At 33.0% G+C, this 19555-nt stretch overlaps 2 protein-coding genes across 2 annotated transcripts; one reads left to right on the top strand and one right to left on the bottom strand.

The window, feature by feature from the left end:
* The first annotated feature begins 8667 nt into the window (after positions 1-8667).
* LOC123894494 (cyclic dof factor 1-like) lies at positions 8668-11678 on the top strand. The gene is made up of 2 exons (XM_045944507.1): positions 8668-9044; positions 10165-11678. The coding sequence occupies exons 1-2, from the start codon at positions 8922-8924 to the stop codon at positions 11383-11385; spliced, it is 1344 nt and encodes a 447-aa protein (XP_045800463.1). The 5' UTR covers positions 8668-8921; the 3' UTR covers positions 11386-11678.
* Positions 11679-13827: 2149 nt separating this feature from the next.
* Positions 13828-19005, bottom strand: LOC123894493 (probable inactive leucine-rich repeat receptor-like protein kinase At3g03770). Its single transcript, XM_045944506.1, has 7 exons — positions 17020-19005; positions 16727-16857; positions 15688-15928; positions 15388-15590; positions 15233-15279; positions 14804-14915; positions 13828-14219 (listed from the first exon to the last, which is right to left on the bottom strand). Exons 1-7 carry the CDS (start codon positions 18515-18517, stop codon positions 13962-13964), a joined length of 2490 nt encoding a protein of 829 aa, XP_045800462.1. The 5' UTR covers positions 18518-19005; the 3' UTR covers positions 13828-13961.
* Positions 19006-19555: the final 550 nt, after the last annotated feature.

Genomic DNA, 19555 nt, shown 5'->3' with positions numbered 1-19555 from the left:
CTTTAATCTGTGTCCAAACAGAGGCGACGACAGTCACAGATTGCATAGTACCAGCGTCTAAATATCACAATGAATCAATGGTTGCGTTTGAAAGGATCATGGATGCAGCAACCGAGACTCAAATAAGTGAGAATGAGCCACTTGAAGTTGATACTTGGAGTTCTCAAACTTCCCTCATTCAGCACCATTATTATTACCTAATTAGTGAACTTGATGTTAGTGACACTAACTCATACATGTTAACTAAGGTGGGTCAAACATCCTTCTGTGATAAATTTCCAACTTTGTATGCCATCTTTGAGGAATGGGACCCCGGTGGTAATTTGGATGTGTTGGCACAAGACGGGTCCTCTCACTTCACTCAATGGGATCCAGGAGGGTGGTCTCTTGTTCATTGGAGGAATCAACTTGCAAGGGAAGCTCCTTATCAAGATGAGAACTCGGGGTCGAGTTCTTTTGAGGTAGAGGAGACTGATGTAGGAGGATTTCTTCAGTATTTTATTATTTTAGTTAGATTTAGTTTTATTATATTTTAGGTAGATTTCTTATTTTTATATTTCACCTAGATTAGTTATTTTTATATTTTAGGTAGATTTGTTATTTTTATTTAGCTAGGTTTGTTATTTTTATTTTTACAATCTTTTAGAAGATTTGTTATTTTTATTTTTCACTACTATTTAAGGTAAACTATTGTAGCCTTGAAGGCAACTTTTTTTTCATTCAATAAAATTATAGAGAATTTTCTCAAATTTGGTGGACTCCAAATTACTCTTTCGGTGGACTCCGAAACCCTATTTTGACAAGTTTGTGTTTGCGGCTTGTCTTTATCCATTAGGTTTAGCGTTTTGCTAACCTAGCGCTTCCGTACTGCGTCAGATACGCGCGTGGTACACCAATCCAAAAAAACACGGTTTTTTTTCTCCTTTTTCTTTTATTATTAGTTTTTTTTTTATAGGAAGATTTACGTTTTTTATTTGTTTATAATATAAAGTAGCAACTATTGCTAAAAAACAATAACAAAGTAGCCGCCGGAATTATTCACTCATTCATTGAAAAGGAATAGACTAAATTCAAAGAGAGGTGAAGATCTAGTTTTTATTCATACCAATCTTCGTCTTCTCTCAAGAAAGAAAAATATTAATACTTATAATGAAAGTGCAACAAAAATGTGGGATATTCGTAGTGATGAATGAAATTTATTTAATATATAGTTGATATTCTTGAAATTGCTAGTCTTTCTCGCGGTGAACCTAACTAGATGTCACTCTTTTTAGTGATGATGATGAAGAGAGAAATAATTGACTCTTTTTGAGCTAATTGGTTTTTAATTTCATATTTTGATGTTTCGAACAATTTAAATTACATTTAAAGTGTGGTGTGATCTTTTTTATATTAATTATTTGTTTTAACAATATAACTATATTATTTGATATATATAATTATATTTAAAAAAAAATATTTATAGGGACGTACCCGTACCTTAGTTTTTCTAAAAATGACGTACCCCGTACCGGTACCGTACCCGCACCCGGGCAACATAGAGGCACTAACAAAATATAGTTTTGATTTTATTTTTTTCAAGTAATTTAGTGATCAGAATTTCATCTTTTAAGGTGAATAAGTGTGGAGTTATGAGTTTGAATCTCGGTCCTCTTATATTGTAATATCTCCACCAATTAAATGATGTTCATGAAGACAATATAGTTCTGATTCTATTAACATGGCAATATTAATATATTTGATATTTAATTTACTTTTTTTTTTTTAACAAATTAAAATGAAACATTCACTTGCACAAATAATGTTTTTTTCATAAATATAGTTTGGCTATTATGCCACTCCTCTTATCTCCTATTTAACTTTATATATAAGCAACTCTATTTTTTTTTGTTACATGAGAAAAAATAAAAATAAAAATATAAAGACTGGTCCTCATAAATGACACTTCTTGAGTGTCCGCTAGAAGCGCCTAAGACATATTAGGAAAAAACTCATTAATTATATAGTCAACACATTATACAAGCATTCATGAAGAGTATGCTTCAAAACCAAATTTCAATCCTTCTTCATTTACTCTCTTATAATCTCCAACATATTATCATAATGATGGTATATATATACACACGTGTTCCCATAGTCACTTGTTGGACCACATGAAGGGAATCCGAGTAACAAATAACCTTTTTGAATTCCATTTGCCAACACAACTTGATGCCAATTAAAAGAGCTTGAATCTCATAAAATTCTAAGCGGAAGTTTCCCTCTTGGTTTCATACCGAACCCTCAAATCCTGATTTCCCTATATTTGTTAATGCACTACCATCCACATTTTAAATCATAGTATCTTGGTCTCCACTTTACTAGCAAACTTTGGGAATAGGACGAGAAGTGGGAAGATAATGTTCGTCATATGCTTGCATAGTTACTTGCAATTGATTAAATATAGATGCTACAAGCATAACTTTCAAGAGAAAAATAAACAATGAAGAATGAATTCCTCTTTATTAACACAGAACAGACACGAAGGAGGACCATAATACCCCTGCGAAAAAAGGATAGCTCGAGTAGGTAAAGAATTATGACAAATTTGCCAAATAACGAATTGCATACTGGCAAATATTTTTGTTAAGAGAAGAGGAATAAAAAGAGACAAGATAAAAAGTGCTTAGGGTTTCATTACAATCGACAAAGCTTAAATGCATAGTCTTACAATAAGAATATATACTAGAGAAATAGGGAAATAGAAAAGTCTAAACTACCCTTACTACTAACTAATAATAACTATATTATCTAACATCTCCCATCAAACTCACGATCCAACAATAGGAAGCATCAAGAGTTTGTCGAACAACAAACGAAAAAAAAAAATCAATAATATAAACTTAAAATACTACCCATCAAGTTAAAGTTTACTAAGCTTTAAACTTGTTACAAATTAACCCTGGAAATAAATGAACCCAACTAATAGCGTAACCAACTAAGAGAAGCAACCAAAGTGAGTAACCATCTGAGAGAGAAGTAGCAGCCAAAGAGAGAAACCATCAAATAGAAGCATCTAAATAGATCATCAGATAGAGGCAAACCAAAACTAACCAATCCATCATCCAATACAATCCAAGATAACCAAAATCAAACAAAAGAATCGACGAACAGGCAAAGAGAAGCAACCACACAGAAGAATCGATAGGGAGAAGTGCAATCAACAAGAAGAATCAATAGGGGGGAGTGCAATGCAATCAGAAGAATCAATAGGGGGAGAAGTGCAATAAATCAGAAGAATTCGACTGGGAGAAGAAGATCAACCAATCAAAAGAATCAATAGGGGGGAGACAGTCAAACACACAGAGAAGTATTCAGACAAAAAAGAAACCATTAGAGAGAATCATCCAGACAAAAGAGAGAAATCATCAGAGACAGAAACTTCAAACAGAAGAGCCAACAAAGAGAGGAGCAACAAAAAAAGAGGAATCATCGGAAAGAAGCAATCAGACAGAATTCACACCAAAAAATCATCAGGAAGAAGCAAACGGGAGAAACTATCAGAGAGAAGACCAATCAAACAGAACCAAATCAAACCAAACAAAACCAAATTAAACTAAATTGAACCAAACACAAATTGAAGAACCAATACCGAAGCATAGAGACAACAACTCATACAATGCTTTTACCTTAAAAGTGCATCAGCAACAATCAACGTCGTCGACATATGAAATACAACCAGGCAGCAAACATAAGTTGCAAACCGAAACAGAATTGGCAGCTCTGCTTGAACTTTCAGGAAACCACCATACACCTTTATTTTATTTTATTTTATTTTTCTTTTTACCCAACAATTCGCCCAAAATTTCCAAAAGCCTACCACCGTGCCTCTCACACATCAAATAAAAAGTACCATCAACAACCTCACTTCACAAACCATAAACCCTACACACACTACTTTGCCTCACAAGTTCACCATAACACCGAAACAACAAAAATTGTGTGAAATACTCTTTATATCAACAGCACTCCATGACCAACCAATAGAAATCAAATGTTGACCAGAAACTAATAGAATGAACCAAGGAACTAGGAAGAAGAATTACACTAGAGACCAATTAAAGAGAGAAACCAACAACAAAGAAGAAACAATCAAAAGAGAGGAGTGGTGGCCAAATATTCAAATCTTCCATCAATGAGAACTTTTCACAAACACTTTGTAAGCACTAACTTAAGGCACCAAACAAACAAAACCAATCTAAGCAATCCAATCAAACATAATTCCACATACACGAGAATCAAAATGGAAAAACAAGAAATAGAACCCAACAACACTTAAATCAATAAGAAAATAGCATTCCCAAACACAAACAGGGAGATAGACCAAACACCAATTGAAGGGAAAAAGACAAAAGCCTATCCCCCCACCAACACAATTCACAAGCTCGCAAAACATACCCCATAGACAAGTACGAAGCACAAAAACAGCAGAACAAGCACTACACTGAAACGACAAACATGACCCATAAAAAAATATAACATACAATCCCATAGAATGAAAAAATGCTGCAACTTGACCTAATTCAACCACAAGCTTCTAATCAAATCAACTAAATAACTAAGAAAAACAACAAATCAAGATAACTAACCAGACCACTAATCATCAAAGAGCAGATCAAACATATTCTCAAACTATTGAGAACTCAAAGCGGGAGTAACAAAAGATTTAAGGCGGATCAAACCTTGCTCTAATACCATGTTAAGAGAAGAGGAATACAAAGAGACAAGATAAAAAGTGCCTAGGGTTTCATTACAATTGACGAAGCTTAAATGCATAGTTACAATAAGAATATATACTAGAGAAATATGGAAATAGAAAAGTCTAAACTACCCTTACAACTAACTAATAATAACTATATTATCTAACAATTTTCATCTTCCAAATCCATGACCACATGTCTAGAGAGGTAGGAGGTTGATGGGGGAGAAATGAGTCATTTATATTCAAACTACCTTGCCAAACCCATGTGTCCTCAATGGAATTAACAAAACAAGGAATCAGCTCTTTAATAGTCATAGTAAGATTTGAAGGGATAAATTGTTGTAGACAAAGTGTCAAGCTTCTAGCTATTACCATCCCATAAATTTTTTAATTTTGAGTCCCATATTAGATGGGGGGTATATCTTGAATCATGTCACACATAAGTTTTTTTCTCAATCCCAGGGTGCGATGCAGATAGAGTGCAGTCGATTGCCTTGACTGCATGCAGTCGGTGATATCTTAATTGTCTAATTCTAATCAGACGGTTAGATTTTGAAGTCAATTTTTAAATGTTTTAAAAAATTAAAACTGCAATAAAATATGTGCTGTCAAATTTCAATCAGACAGCCATAGACTGTCGACTGCAACTTGACTACATGATAAATAACTGCACTGGATCCAATCCAATTCACGAAACCATATATTAGGGATCACCATTATCTCAAAAATTAAAACCATCCTTAAGCAAATTCAGAGTTTTCAAAATAGAATTTCAAGTAAAATATGCAGTTGCCTTCTCTAATTTAATTAAATATATATATGATAAGAAAAGGTAGTGTTTGCATTGAATTTTTATTTTACCAAACTTAACATCAAATTTATTTTCAGACTATTAATTTCAAAATAAAATCCAATTTTACTTCAAAAATGAATTTTATCTAAAATAATTTATCTATCAAACGAGTGTGTTTCATGGAATAAATTCTCTATGACCAGTAATTGTTCTTATGTAACCTGACAAGGGTCAGTGTTACTTTTTTGTATATAATGTAGTAACTTTCTTTTTTTTTTTGGAAATACTAGTATAAAAAAGACTACGTACACAAAAACCAAAATGTCACAACTGGTCCTTTCCTTTTATTTTTGCCTGCATCACAATTCACAAGCGGACTCTTCAAAAGGAGCAGAAAGTGTCTTTGTCTGATCTTTATATTTTGTGGACCCTAATGCCTCATTAGTGATTTATTTTTTTGCTATGCCTTATTCTTGCTTTAGGTGAATATTCAAGAAAAAAAAAATGTTGCTAACCATCTCGTCAATACAAAAATACAAAATGTAAAGGGCGAGAAGCTTTGCCCCCGAGGCAACTTTTGGGGTGTGCGACATGTGTGACGGCATAAGGTCTCGTAAAAATATGGGGCTTTAAATTTTTTTATATAGGATAGTAGTATTAATAAATGAGAGATATAAAACTAAGGATCGTAGGCTTCCAAATGAGAGATTGTTGAGTTCAAATATTTGATTTTCTTTATTCTAAACTGATTGATTTATTAGTTACAAAATGTCATAAAAGAGATTTTTCTATTGTGAATAATTTTTTTAGACGTTTTATAGTTAATTGTTATACTATAGTTTTATCAAATGAAGAGACGTGTAATAGAGATTGTCTTGTTTCTTAGATGCTTTATAGCTAATTTTGCATTGTTTCTTTTATTATGACCTATTTTTAATAATCTCACATAGTCTTCAACTTTTTGGAGACGCCCCTGTTGTTAGACTATGAATCTTTTTTACACCATCCGTGATAATATATAAGCAATAGTCATCTTTCTAGGTTCATTGTATATTTAATGTATCTGGTCTATATTATAAGATAGATATATTAAATATGTAATGAACCTAAAAAGTTAATTTTTGCTTATATATTGTCACGGAGGGAGTATGTTAATTACAAGAATGATTATATTTTTATGTTATTTGCAATTTAAATCAATGAGGTTTTTTTTTTATAAAAAAATTTACGTTTTTTTAGGCTTAACTACACATTTGGTCCCTTACGTTTATTTTAGGTTTCAATTTGGTCCCTTACGTTTCCATTAGGTTTCAATTTAGTCCTTTCCGTTAGTTTTGTCACTAACACCGTTTGAACTATACATGTGTCACTGTGTCAAAGTGTCCATGTGTCAGTCCACATATGCGAATTGACTGCCACACGTGACAAAATTGACGGAAAGGACTAAATTGAAACATAATGGAAACGTAAGGGACCAAATTGATACTTTTTAAACGTAAGGGACCAAATTGAAACTTAAAATAAACGTAAGGGACCAAATGTTTAGTTAAGCATTTTTTTAATTAAAGGGCCACTTTTATATTTTGCACAAAGTCTCCAAAAACTCGGAGACGCCCCTGTTTGCCCCATATATAGTTTTTTGTTGAACAAGTGTAAAGGGTTGTGCCATTGATACCAAAAAGGCGCTAAGCGTTTATAAAAGTTTTAATAATCGTGTTAATACAAATCATATTACGGAAAGTGTTGTTATATTCCCGAAACTTACTACATTGTGCAAATAGAGCACACATCGCCAATTCTAAATATTAAAGTTGAGTTCATCTCGCCATCGTTGATCATTATATCCGGCGCAATAAGTTAAGTCACAATTGCTCTTTACAAAGACTTATACTTGGGGGACTATGCACTGCTATAATTGGTTAAAAAATAAAAAAAAAATCTAATATGGGTCTCGAAGCGAGTGGCGTCCGCCTCTAACAAACATAAATCAGAGAAATCACAAGTTCCACACGAGAGAATTCAATGTATAGTTGGGCGGTTGATATTCACGCCAAAAGGAAATATAAATGTCAAGTCGTCTTCGTCAAATACATTATCTCACCCATATGAATTACATACACTTGGAAATACAACGAACATGGAAAAATAATACTATTTTGGTAAAGGTCCTTGTTGCATACTAGTATCCGAAGCATTTCGCCCTTACATACCTCATGGTTGGAGGGATTGTGGACTGGGCGAGCTCCCAATTTCTATTTGGGTACGACCCGCTGCATAGGGCAAAATGCCCAATACGCCTAGGAAACTAATATCTCAGGTGTAATTAATCATTCCAGTAAGTGAATAATAAGTGGGGTGCCGGGGAATTTGAACTCCACCTTAAGAGATTAACATTTAGCATTGTGTGTAGAGGGTATCTGATTTATTATATGCAGTTCAAAACTAATAATTAAACTATATTTTTTATTAATTAAAGTAACAATAATAATATTTTTACAATTGTATCCGAGGAGATTTGAAGTGTGTATCTTGAAGTTACATTACAATGATAATCTTTACTACCTAGCTAACCGATCAAGTGTAGAAATGTACTAACAAAGTTACAAACACATTAAGTTCAACTGGTTAATGTGTTTTATTAGGACGAAATTGTTTGGGAGAATCCGAATTCGATTTCTAGAGGGAATAATTCTTGGCCACACTTTAGTTACTTTGTAATCGACCTCTGAATTATCGGGACCCCTTTCTCTTGGAACCGGTTGATTAACACAAACAAAAAAAAATAGAAATGAACTATCTCGTTCATAGATTTTTTTTAGGCTCTTAGTAAAAATAAGTTGTAAGTTAGATGATAGCTGAAAAATTAACTTATAGTTGATAACTGTTATAAGTACAAATGACATAAAAATACATCGTTAGTGAGTAGTTAATATATATATATATATATGAGTCATTATCAAATGACACAAATTAGTTTGACACTAAATGTTACACCTCTTAATAATATTTTAATCGTTATTAAGAGATGTAACATTCGGTATCAAATAGTTATTTGGCTAAATTATCTCACTACACTAACTTCACTTCAATTGTATGACATAAATAAATATTTGATTCATGTTAGCGGTTAATTAATATACACTAGGGAACATATCTATTAAACTAAAAAATAATTGAAAATGATGTAGTAAAAGAAAATAATTAAAAAAGTGTTTTAATTCTTGTTATGGCAAGTAAAGAGTTGATTTCCAATTCCCATGGTTTTGGGTTTCTTTCTTTCTTTGTTGCGCCATCTTTTCTTCTTTAGTCACTTTTTGAAGTCCTTTTCCTTCTTTTCTCTTTTTCTATCTTAAGTTAAGTAGTAACTTACCAACTTCCATTTGAGGCATGTTCCAAGATCCTTCAATCAAGCTTTTTGGAAGTGATATTCAAATTCATATTCCCATTAACTCAACAGATTCACACTCTCAGATTTACTCTCTTCCACAACAACAACCCATCATTATCATGGTTATGCTTTTCATCTTTCCTTTTCATGTTTTTGCACTTTTTTCTTTTCTATTCAATTTTTTCACTAAACTTAATCATAAAGTTTGCATTTTTATTATGAAAAATGAAAACCCAGAATTTTATTTCTATTAAATGTTTATGATATATATATATATATTTTTTTTTTTGGAAATTTTATTATTCATATTCAAGCATATGTACTTTTTTATGACTATATATATATATACACTTGTATAATGAATCTCCCAATTTTTTCATAATGAATATTTATGCTCTAGTTAGGCATCTGATGTTAGTGAGACTTGAGTTTTGAGTGCTACTATGAAAAATTAAGTGGTGGGGTTAAATTTTAATTATATGTATTTGAATCTGATTTTAATTTGGACATAACTGTTTAACTGGTAATTAACATGAAATTAATTTTTCATTAGACAAAATTAGTTGGGGTGTGTTTTATCTAGTGTAGAGATGGCATAGGTTTTGTGAAAGAAGATTTTTTTATCTTCTTTTGTTATGTTAGAAGTTTATGGAATTTCAACTTGATTCTTAATGTTCAATTCTTTAATTTACTGTTTGATTACTTTGCTGGAGTAAAATCATGAGATACTGTTATGTTATGTGTTTAATCTGTGAGTAGTTTTATGTATAATTTTTGTGTGTAGAAATCAGTGTTGTTAAATAGTGGCTATAGGCTACAGCAGCCCGTGAAGCACAGACACTCCTCTGATTAGGCGTGTCTTGGTGTTGGGCACGCTTTGGTGTCTGACAATGACACATGATTATATTGAATTGTAAATTATTTCAAATTATTATTGGTGTCGACGTGTCATTTTCTGTGTCTGTGCTTCATAGATAGCGCCTCTACAGCGTAGTGTAATTTAAACAAACCACTAATTTTCTATGATATGCTATAGAAGTACTGTAGCGCTGCTCCTAAGTAAAATCTGAACAAATTGCTATTTTCAGCGATGCACGATTGACAATACTGGCAGAAATGCATATTTTGTGCCACGTTGCGGTGCCACCCTTTGTATTTTATCAATAGGTTATAAATTTTGGTCCTAATGCAAGTTGTCTATTCAAAGTATGTCAACTGACACAGTTTGGTACTCAATTGCAGAATGGAATTGAAGAATCCTGTAATGCTGATGTTGGTGTTCCTTTGAGTGAAGTTTCTAGCAAACAAGCTAATGCATTTCCTCAAGAAGATGCTAATGCTTTTCCAAATATGTACGAAACTGGCACTTCGAAACCGGTGACCAAAGCAGTTCATAGAAATAATGAACACAGGACTGCCAAAAGAGATACTGACAATCAAGAGAAAGCTTTCAAGAAGCCAGACAAGGTTCTTCCGTGTCCTCGGTGCAATAGTTTGGAGACAAAGTTTTGCTATTTCAACAATTACAATGTTAATCAACCAAGACATTTCTGCAAAAAATGTCAGAGGTATTGGACAGCTGGTGGAGCAATTAGGAATGTTCCTATCGGAGCCGGTAAGCGTAGAAATAAGCATTCACCTTTGCAGAACTGTGAAGTTCCTGTTACCCTTGATGTTGTACCTGTCATACACACAGATTCCAACCCTGCTAGTCTCAATGAGGAAGTTCCTCTTAGTGAATCACTAGAAGTGTTAAATCTCAAGGGCCATCGAAAAATTGAAATCGACTTGTCCACTATCAAAGAGGATATTGATGAACCTTCTTGCTCTTCTGTAAAAGCTGCTGAATCCGGCAAAATGGAGTATTCAGAAAACGGAATAGAGCATGTTAGTTTGACAACTCAATACAATGGCTTAATTCCTTTACATGCACTTCATTATTATTCTGCTCCTCCATGGCAATGGAATCCATGTTGGAATCCTACGGCGTTTAAGCCTGATAACATAACTTCAACTCCTGCGAACATGATGGCAGTAGAAATACCGATGACACCTTCATCATATTGGAGTTGTATGCCAAATTGGGTTGGCCAAATGGAAGAATTTAATGGCATTCCATCGCCTTCATCTTCAGTTAGCAGCGGCACTTGTTCCGGTAATAGGTCACCAACTTTAGGAAAACATTGTAGAGATGGAAGTACACAAGAAAAAGATACAATGAAGCCGAATATTTGGGTGCCTAAAACTATCAGAATTAACGATCCAGAAGAGGCTGCTAAGAGTTCGATATGGTCAACTTTAGCAACAAAATCTAAACAGAACAAACCTGTTATGAAAGGAAGTGTTTTTAAATCATTTGAACCAAAGTCAAATGCAAGTTCTCGTGATTTAGACGATAATCAAATTCTAAGAGCAAACCCTGCTGCTTTCTCTCGCTCGGGATCTTTTCAGGAAAGCATGTAATATCCTAACCAAGTCCTACTAGCTAGTAGCATTTGTTGTTCGATGAGGCATTAAGGATTTCTACAAATCTATTGTTGTTGTCACGGCTAATTCCATGTATTTGATGTTTAATAAGATAGCTAATTCCATGTATTGGATGTTCTCTGATCAATAAGAATTTCAATTTTGTGACAACAATTGCTGCATGGTAAAATAAGACCGGTCTGCGAGTTTGCAGTTGAGTTCATTACAATAAAGAGAGTCATGGAAGTTCATGAATCCTGACTGAGGTATGATATTAACTCTTTTGAGTTATTTCTTTGTTTCATTTAATCTTCATTTGTTTCATCATTATCCATTCAAGCTTACAATCATTTGTGCGCGTTACATACTTTTGTGTATATTGTTTTTCAGAATTTTTAGGTATGCATTTTATTGTTTTCTGTTCCTTTTTTTCCAAAAGATTTGGAATGTTGTATATCTGATTCTTGAGTTAGTTATAGCATAAAGAAATATCCTCAAGCTTATTTCTGTAGCAAATTTCTCTTAGGTGAAGTCAAACAATGATCTTCATCGCGATAGGCTAATAATATACAAACTTATTTAAGACATCAATGCATATTTAAGAGCACAATAGACAATGTGTTTTTGTTTATCGAATTAAGAGACAGAATCAAATGACACACTTCGTGCCTTACACCAATAACATAAAGATGTAGGAAACAAAAATCCATCAATCCATTGAATTTAGAGTTATTTTAAAGTAGATCAAGCTTTTCATTCGTGATTCCACTTGATGATCATTTTCACTTGATCATAACTGTTTGCGATTGATTACTATAAGGGGGGTGTATTGGATTAGGATTTCATAGGATTTTAAAAGACTTTTTTATGATAAAAAAATTTTGTGGTATTCAATCAAGACTTTTAGAAAAGTTAAATAAATCTTGTGGTATTCAATTAAGACAATTATGATTTTTTTTTCAGGGCAACAAAATCTGTTGGTATTCAATTGAGATTTCTTACCACTTTTAAAATGTCTATTGGTATTCAAAAGTCTATGGATTTTGATGGATTCTTCTTTGCAATGGATTTTGATGGACTTTTTAGTTGAAAATACACACAAAACACTCCTCCAACAATCTCACCCAAACCCATGAGACTTTTTATAATATTTCAAGACTTTTTTTTTTCCTATCTACATAATAGAACACTATCAATATTCTGATTTTCTTTTCACCATCAACTCCCGTTCAATCTCTTTCAAATTTCTTCATGGTGATTTCTTTTGAATGACAATGGACATGCATACAAGTGTACTCAATATTGTTTATATATATTATTGCCCATCGATTTTAATTTTTTCAATTCATTGTTGTTTTCTTTCTTATACATTATGAATCTATGATCGATTTTAATTTTTTCAATTTATTGTTGTTTTTTTTCTTTCTTTCTTATATATTATGAATCTATGATCCTTTCAAAAAAAAATTTCCCTGTATCTCCAAATCAAAGGAAGGGATGTACTTGTTTTTTTCACGTTAATTATCATTCAACTGGTTTTTTTCACGTTAATTTGTTTTTTTCATTCACTTCTTTTTCTTTTTCACCAAGAATGGAAAGTTTTTTTCAATATTAAAAATTCATAAAGTCAGTTGAAATCTTAAAAATCTGTATTATAAAATCCATTAAAGTCTTTTAAAATCCAAATTGGAAAATCCTGATTGTAAAAAAGTCTTTTAAAAAGTCTTAAAAGTCTATACAATCCTATAAAATCTTTTAAAATCTTCAAGATTTTTTTTGTTAAAATTGTCCGTCAAAAATGTTGAGCCCTGAATCTGGGAGAACTTGTTGGTTCATTAATCCGTCAACAATGAATAACTGTTGAACCACAAATTTTTCTTCTAAGAAACATTGCTCGTATAAAAATGCAGCTTTTTTAATCCAAGATCCCGTGTATCGCAAAGCTTTCAACCAAGGATTAATCATGGTCGTGATGTGTGGTTGCTACTGGCTAAACATTTTTTGACATATATCATTTTTACGAGCAAGGATCAAATAGAGTTAAGCAACCAATAAGCGAGAACAGCAATTAATCACACGCAAAAGATTAAACGGTGAAAACGATAAAGAACGCAAAAAAATTCTTTACCCAGTTCGATCTAAAATGACCTACTCTGGAGGAGAGAGCAGCTCTCTGTTCCACTACCAAATAAATTACTTATTTACAAAGAAATTCCAAGAGTTACAAGAATTGGCTTCAGAAACCCTAAAATCCCCTTAAAAGAACCAGAAACATGCAGCACTATATATATAGATGTGCGCACTCTGCGCCTCGCGCAACTGAAAGAACCAAAGGCTAGAAGTAACGCGCGCTTTGCGCCTAGCGCAGGGGGCAGTAGAAAAACCTGTTTCTGAACTTAATATTTCAAGGAAAATACAACACTAATTTTATGCAAAAAATAAAAATAAATAAAAGGGTGATTAATCATGCTCATTCAATCTATTACAAATTACAATCTTCATATAAAAAAATGAAACTTTTTGTACATAATAGCATACACCGTATCAGTTTTATGTTAATTTCATAGCAACAATTATGTCTCTCTTGAGGATGATTTAGGTGAGTCTCTATGATCATTTGTTTCTCTTTTCCATGAATTCTGAACTTGTGCTGCAAATTGCAAATTCCAAAGGATATCTTCCACAGAAGGTCTTTCATTTGGTTCACTAGAGAGACACCTTACACATATCTCCATCATTTTCATTAATGATTCATCTGAACATTCCTTGTGAACAAATGGATCAACAATACTCCTTCTAGCTATATCGTCGGTTTTGATGCTTACATGCAACTGCATAAGAATAATACATATAAAACATTGTTAGGATTAGCGGACATTTGGCTATACAGCTTAATTATGCTTTTGTGAAATAAGCATCTAGGGCCTGTTTAGATAAACAACTTAATTAAACTCTTATATATAAGCTATTTCTATAGTAAAAAAGAGGCGTGCCAAAATATTTTCATATAAGCTATGAATATTTTGTCATTAGCTATCATGGAGAGCTTATCGCAATTAGCTGAAAGCAAATTAAGAATGTGTTATAAGTTGTTTTCATAAGCTCTCCGAAACACCTTATTAAGTGTTTATGCTAGTAGGTAAACTGTTCATTAGTGATCCAAACACACTCCTATCGAATAAAAACTTATCGTATAAGCTGCTTCTACCATCGAAAAGGAAATGATGATAATCTCTGCATAAGCTGAAATGATGATCATTTGTGTTTTCATAAGCTCTTTCAAACAATTATAGAAACGCTTATGTTATCATATTGTGCTTAACACAGTAAAGTTAGATTCTATAACTAGGCTCATGCTTAGATAAATTTAACAAATTGATTAATGGAAAATGAGAAACTTGAAAATAATACTCACAAGATCTTTTAATATTCCAACTTCATTGTGGAACATTATTGGTCGTCCCAGAATGATTTCTAGCAAGATTACCCCAATATCATACACATCATTCTTGTCTCCATCATTTATCCTGCACAAATGATTGATCATAGGGTTAAACGCACAAAAGAACATAACAATCAATCATTAGAGTTTGACCAATTATGCCTACGTCTCTGACAGCAAAGTGTCTGCTATAGTATTTCTTGTATACAATACTTAGAGTTATAAAGTATAACACTTTCTTTAAAACTATGGTGCATATTACTAGTTTATCCTTAAACCACTCGCTATGCTTGACTACCCTCGAGGGTCTACCTAGTTATCGACAAATATGGCGTTCTCTACATAAGTATAGTAGCTAAGATTAGGTATCATTGTAATATCAAGGAACCACATTTTTTGTACCTTGCTTGGAGATTTCCTTTTACTCCAACAGAAGTTCCATTGTTGACCTGAATATTTTGAGCAAAACAAATTATAAAGAGAAATTTCATAAAACAAGTGAAGATATATTAATAGGAAGAGGAGAACATATAGAAACTGATATTTTATCCATTTACCATTCTTTTGTTTTCAGCATAGATTGGCAGATTATAACTGCTTATTTTCACATTATGATTGTTATCCAAAAGAATATCAGTTATCTTGAGATTATTTGAATACAATCCAGGCACTATCCCAGTATGCAAAAATTGAACGCCTTTCACAACTCCGATAGTGGCTGCTATTCTTTGTGTCCAACAAAGCCTTTCTCCATTTGATACTATTGAAACAAAAATGTTATTAGAGAACACATTCTTTAAGATTTATGGTACCCAAGATAAATTAGACGGAAGATTGTAGCGGAAAATTTTCCTTACCAGAGACGCGGCTTCTTAAACTTTTGTCTTGAACAAACTCAAATATGAGAAATATAGTGTTGACACTTGAATCTTCTTGGTTGCAATCAAAAGAATGACCAAGTGAACTAACCAAGTGTGAATGCCTAAGTTTTGAAATCAACTCAACATGGTGCATATAGGCCTGAGGGCTGTGTTTCTTTCTTATCTTCATTCCTCTAATAGTAATATTCATCCCATCAGAAAGAACCCCATTATATATCTGACATCAATAGTACAAGAAATTCAGTTTTTGCAATTCATAAAGGTAATGGATAAAAGCTATTGCAAACAAAATGAGTGGATTGATGCTAGTTATGGACTAAATCTAATATATGGCTAGCTACTCAGAAAATATAATTTTCAACAAGTCTCATTATTCCTTCTAGAGATTCAACAAAAGATAAGGGCCATATAATTAGGAAGGTTGCCCTAATATCCTTATTCACAAAAATATATATGAATCATGAAGTTCAATTATTCCTGTCACTCTTTTATGTGATGTGCATTGGTATGACACATGGTTTTAAATTGCGGTTGCGGTTACGGTTACTGTGATCGCAGTCATTATGGTTACTGTGACGCGCAATGTGGCTATTGCGGCGTGAATTTTCACAAACTATATTAAGTGGCACCACTATGCCACTACACCATTTACTCACTATAGTAGAGTCACAGTTTGTTTCGTGCATATTTATAAGGGTAAGATTATTCATTGCATCTGACGTAAATTGAGATTTGGAGTTCATAAATATTAAGTTTTTGTGAGAAGATTTGAACGAATATAGCCAAAATAGTCTGATGCGTTTCTTAACGAGGTTACGATGCGGCCGTACACACGATTGAAAACCACACTGCAACTGAGGTGCAGTGCGGTTGCAGTGGCTACCACATCAGCAATACTGCGGCCGCAATTGCGGATGCAGAGCGCAATTTCGAACCACGGTATGACATATTTGATTCTACAATGGAGTTTCTATATTTAAGTGTGGAGTTACCAAAAATATGATTCTGTACATACCTGACCAAGTGGACCTTCACTTATGAGACTTGATTCATCAAAATTATTTGTAGCTTCCTTAAGTTGGTCCAAAGCAAATGTCCTATAAGCAGGAAGACCAGTTCCCATCTTCATTGTTTCAGATATACACCCTGTTCACAATGAATATAAAGTAACTATATGTGATGTGTAACACTCAATATAAAGGAAAAGGTTTTGAATGACATGTTCTAATTCTATGAAGCACAAACATAGACACAGACACAAACATGGGACACGACACGTCAAAAAAAGCAAAGGATATGTGTATTTACTTGCATCTGTGAGTAATTTTGCAGTGTTTACTGATGATACATGTTCAATGATGGACCTCGAAGGCCTCCTCACATGGCGCCTATTACCGACTCGGATCACTATCTGTTCCTTTATGGATTTTGTCAGTGTTTTAACAGCTTCTTTATCAGGAACCTTCTTGATGATATGCTCCACTATAGACCTTGCAGTAGTTTTCTCTTTATCTTCATTCTGTATAACATCCTCCAATGTAGACATTGAAGTTTTTTTCATAACACTTTTCTTATGAACTTCATTAACAACAAAGATAACAACTGCAACAATCAATACTCCAACAACTCCTAAACTTGATGATACAAATACTGTTTTATTTGCTGTTCCCTTATGTTTCTGTTCTTGATGAGGAGTGATATTCACTGCTAAAGCTTCATTGCTGCAGAAACTATAACTATGTTGATTTTGTTTCACATTTGATAAACAATTTCCACCATACAAAATAACCTTTGTTTTCTTTGGTCTCAAACAACTAGGTAGTTCACCTTTCAAATAATTTGAAGACAAATTCACAAAATGAAGATCATCATTGCATGAAAAATTCTTGAAAAGCATACCAGTGAACTTATTTGAAGAAACATCAAGGTAGTTGATAGAAGGTAATGACAATAAAGACGGCGGAAAAGGCCCGACAAAACCATTCAAAGAAAGGTCCAACTTTTGAAGTTGATAGAAAGAACTTATATTAGAAGGTACACCGAGTCGAAAACTATTGTTTCTCATCACAAGTGAAACTAACTTTGTAGGAAGAGAAGGAAAGTGAGGTCCTAATGTGTTATTTTCTAAGTGAAGAACTTGGAGATTAACCAAATTATGAAGATGAGGTAATTCACCAAATAATTGATTATTTGATAGATCTAAAACTCTAAGAGTAACAAGTTCATTCAATGAATTTGGTAAGTTGCCACTAAGGAAATTTTTCTTCATACTAAGCACAACCAAACCTTGAAGTGAACCTAAGTTTGGAATTTCACCATTGAAATTATTATCATCAAGTACTAATGATTGAAGATTATTAAGATATGAAAGGTGAAATGGTATAACTCCACTGAAATAATTTGAAGTAATGTTTAGTATTTCCAATGAAGATAATTGAGCTATGGTTTCAGGTAAAGGACCCCATAAACCAAGAGAAACTAAAGAGAGAACTTTCAAGCTTGAAAGAGTGGAAAGTGTTGAAAAAAGTGTGTATGAGTTGAAGTCTTGAGGTAATGTGGTGAACTCATTTTTGTTTCCAACAACATGCAACTGTGTTAAATTGTCTTCATAGCACACCAGTGTCAAATATTGAGTAGGTTCAATGTTGCATAAATCTTTGGTGCTGCTTAAGGTTGTTAATGTTGAAGGGTAGCCAAGAAGTTGTTGAAGTTTGAGAAGTGTTTGAGATTGAGAATATTGTAACTGTTGTGAAAGATTGATGATGGAAAGGAACAAGATTAGAAGGAGTAGGTGTTTTTTTGCCATTTTCTCTTCAAATGGAGAAAAGAGATAGAGATTTGGATAAACAAGTACACTACAGAAGAGGTTATGAACCAAGGTTATAGGACTAGGAAGCAGTTTCTGCCATTCATTCAATATCAATGAACTAACTATCTGTTCACTCTTGGTTCTTTCTTATGCATACATTTTGTAAGTATTGTGGTGAAATTATTTTTATTTTTGGTGAATTAGGTTATCTTTGACCGGAGTCCCATGCCTATGAAGTACCGACTTAAATACTGGACACTATTGTTGGGTCACGAGGTGCAGCATGGGGATCATTCACATTGGGATTAAGAGAGTCCTCTCACTTATATAGTGTTCAACCTCTACTTTTCTAAGCAATATGAGACTTAACTCACTTGTCACAACAACTTTCACCTCAACACTTGTAATATTTTAAAAAATATAATAATTGAATGTAATCATATGGGTCAATATCAGACATTTGACACGACTTCAATTTCAGAGGTATGTGCTACATAGATGTTCTTCTGTACACACCGATCGGCTTAAATCGAACTTTTGATCACATGTTTAAGGAAGTCGATAATTTGTCAATTGTGTGACACACTATATTGATGGTTTTGTGATGGGATTACATACAGTGCATGAACTAGGGAATGAGAAACCATAAGCTTTTTACAGTAGGACCACATTCTCATTCCAGCCTTACCATTTTTTGCAATGTACTTTCTATTGATCTTAGATATTTTCAATTAGTTTGGCAGCACTTTAAAGAGTTATGGTGGAAAAACATATTCAAGTTCTTAATTGTCAATTTTATATTCTAGAAAATATGGTGTACACTTTTGTTGTGTATCTCACTGAAATTTGATTTGCATCCATTGCTCTGTTGTCTTGTCTACTTTAGAAACCTAATACAGTGGTCCATTTCATGATTAAATTTATATGTTTTAAGAAAAAAATTGATACCCATTGTTTTGAAATAACAATAACGCCAAATATATTTAAGAGTCTTTTAAGTTTCATGTCTATAACAATTCTGTCTTTAAGTTTCAC

Source organism: Trifolium pratense, linkage group LG7 (genome assembly GCF_020283565.1).
Source record: "Trifolium pratense cultivar HEN17-A07 linkage group LG7, ARS_RC_1.1, whole genome shotgun sequence".
Lineage (NCBI taxonomy): Eukaryota > Viridiplantae > Streptophyta > Magnoliopsida > Fabales > Fabaceae > Trifolium > Trifolium pratense.
The sequence above is the reverse complement of the archived record's forward strand: the minus strand, read 5'-3'. Positions and strand labels throughout refer to the sequence as shown.